General features: G+C 43.0%; 1 protein-coding gene across 1 annotated transcript in view; it reads left to right on the top strand.

Annotated features, from left to right (window-relative positions):
* LOC143026956 (uncharacterized) overlaps positions 1–371 on the top strand; it is a 1700-nt gene extending 1329 nt beyond the window's left edge. Inside the window, exon 2 of the mRNA XM_076187748.1 lies at positions 283–371. Within this exon, the coding sequence (XP_076043863.1) occupies positions 283–371 (89 nt within the window). The remainder of the gene's footprint in view (positions 1–282) is intronic.
* The last annotated feature ends 3057 nt before the right edge of the window (positions 372–3428 follow it).

Genomic DNA, 3428 nt, shown 5'->3' with positions numbered 1-3428 from the left:
CAATCATAGACAAGGAATCGGATCCCCGACGGCTACTGTTCCTGGAAGCCATATACATACAAGATAACCATCCTAATATCAACATCCAGACCGAAGACCTGCGCGTCTTAACATCCATGAAGAGACTGAACACAGACAGAACCACTACATGCACTGAGAAAGGTCTCCCAGACCTCCAGTAACCCGGATCCCCTATTGGTCCTAGGCAACCAATCAGAGGAGACCCCTTCCTGCAGAAATCCTTATGATCCCAACTCCATTGTATAAATACGACATCCACAGACACTGCACACCAGATCGCCTACTACCCGCTTGCACAGACTACCCGCTTGCACAGAAACCGACCCCGCGCAAGCGGTAGTCTTTCCTAGGAATTCAGAATTCAGAATTCAGATCGCCCAGAAGATGGAACCAGGAAGTTCCGAAACGTCGGCCACAATAGGGCAACAACTAAGATACGTCAAATCTGAAGATAAAAAGATTGTGCGTTGTAGCGAAGCTACACGCAATAAGATAATCAACAGTGAATCCTCTTTAGCCTTTAACCACGTATGTTTACAAGAGAATATACTACCTGGCTACACCAATATATATATATATATATATATATATATATATATATATGTATATATACATGTATATATATATACAAAAACACAAATACACACACACAATCACACATATACATACATGCATACACACACACACACACACACACACACACACACACACCTCTCATGGCGCTGTGGTTAGAGCTCTGGCCTGCCACTACGGAGGTCCGGGTTTGACCCTCGCCCGGGGCTGAAATAATATCAGTATCGCAGCGCGGAGGGGTGTTACTCCAACTCTCGTGGGCGGAAAGTTGGGTCATAGGTCATAGCATTACCCATAGATCGGACCTACGAGCTCTGAGCTCTCTTCCAGGAGGGAAATAGCTGTCGATCACGAGTCCAACACGTGATCCAAAGACCAAGTGAATACACACGCACACACACACACACACACACACACACACACACACACACACACACACACACACACACACACACACACACACACACACACACACACACACACACATATATATATATATATATATATATATATACAAAAATACAAACATCCCACACATACACACACTTACATACATACAGATTTCCTTGACCTCCAGAGTTAGAGCACCGTCTCGTTGTGACGTGATGCAGTGTGTGTATATGTACGTTGGACATTTCAACAATGATTCTCTTAGACATTTTACAAAATAACAACGCTATCCATGACCTCTGGCTCCTGAAATGCATGTTTTCAATTTCAGCTTCTTAATTTCCCAAGCACAGTTATGAATAAGCAGTATCCGAACGACAAAGAAGCAAGGCTCCGAAACCAGGGGAGCCAATATATAGGTAATAGGCCTATATATCTTCCCTGCGGATCATTTAAGATAGAGAGAATTCATCGAAAGTGCATTCGTGATTTCTAAGGAACGCGAAGAGATGAGTGAATAATAAAATTAGGTTAAGGGAGACGGGGGAAGGGAAGGAGGAGGAAAAGGAGGAGGAGGGGGAGGAAGGGAGGGCAAAGATATACAAAAACATGGATGTTAGGAAAAGGCGCGAAAAATCATGGAAAGGCAAAGGTGAAAGGAGGTGAAGAGGAGGAAAAAGGTGTCAACAGGGAAAGAAGGGGAAGAGTAAACATTGGGGGAGGAACAAGAAGAACACGAAAGAGAAGGGACAGATGAAAGGAGAGAATTAGGATAAAAGACAAAAGCAAATGTAGGAAGAGAAGTGAAAGGAGCAGGAATAAAAGGAGTCGAAAGAGAATGGGAAAGAGGTTGAAGAAGGGAAGACCAGGAGAAGGAAGAAGAGGAGGAAAGAAAAGAATGGAAAAAAATGGATGAGAAAGAGTAAAAACGAGAAGAGAAGGAGGAGATAGACGATGACGAGAACTGTGATAGGAAGCAGGAGGAAAAGAATAAAAAGAAGGAAGATGAGAAAGGGAAGAGAAGTAACGGGAGAAGGAGGAGGAGGAGGAGTAAGAGGAGGCGGAGAAGGCGGTGGAACTTGTCAGGAGATATAGAGAAGGAGGAAGTGATGGCAAGACATGGACAGCAATGTGAAAATAATATTGGGGTTCCCGCTGAAGGGTCCAAACCACAGTCATGGAGGTACCACGGGGAAGTAAAGGAGTATTTGGCACCCACCTTCACCAATTCTATTATTTTGGGTTCACCACAATAAAGTATATACATCAGTGTATACCTATGTATGGAGGTACACACACACATACACATAAACACACATGCATACACAAATAGACGCACACACACACACACACACACACACACACACACACACACACACACACACACACACACACACACACACACACACACACACACACACACACACACACACACACACACACACACACACACACACACACACACACACACACACACACACACACACACACACACACACACACACACACACACATCGATGGCACGGTGGTAGAGTTCCCGGATGCCGCTCCGGTGGTCCGGATTCGAATCCCGCCCAAGGCTGAAATAGTTTCAGTATTGCTACGCTGCGATTCGTTACTCCCACTCTCGTGGATGGGGAGTTGTGTGTGTGTGTGTGTGTATGCTCTCTGATATGCGATCTGATTGCTAAAGGACATTTTTAGCATATCAATATAAGGAGTAGTGTTATATAGACTTGCCGCAAGTATATAAGGAATGGTATAATCCTACATGTAGTATATATCACTGTGCAGCCCACAACAAGTTTCAACAAGATTCTTGTTGAAACTTGTTCTAGGTAAGCGTCTTCTCACCGAATCAGTTGCTGCTTTGGAATCAACCAGGAAGGATGTCTGCTGGACCTGGCAGAGTGGTTCCTTCAGGCAGAAAAGATGATACTGTCTGGAATTATTTTGAAAAACTACCAACAACTTCTGGCAAAGGGTACCGAGCTAAATGCAAAGGCTACAGTCAGGAACTACAGGGCATTGTGTCAAGATTAAAATCTAACAGAGATAAATGCCAAGGTCAGCCACTGCATACAGAAGAAATTGATGACCCAGGTAAATAATTTTACTTATATTGTGTGCATTTCTCCCTTTTCAAACGCAACTATATAAATTTGGTGAACAATGGAGAGCATTTGCAATATAAAATGTGAAGGCCTAAAGAGATGATACTTCAACTTCATTACTTCTAAATTTGGGTAATGACTATATCACTATAATATACTGTATCCACTCAACTTTGGGGCCTAGATGATTGTTATTCATTTCATTCAACATTGTGTAATACATTTCATAGGTTCCATTGGAATTCAGCCCACATGGGATTCAGCCCAAAGGGATTTAGCCTAACCTAACCTAACTAACCCATTATTTTTAATTAATCTAAAAGTGGACTG

This window comes from Oratosquilla oratoria, chromosome 7 (assembly GCF_046742065.1).
Source record: "Oratosquilla oratoria isolate Oo_2021 chromosome 7, ASM4674206v1, whole genome shotgun sequence".
NCBI lineage: Eukaryota > Metazoa > Arthropoda > Malacostraca > Stomatopoda > Squillidae > Oratosquilla > Oratosquilla oratoria.
This window is presented reverse-complemented; position numbering and strand designations above follow the sequence as displayed.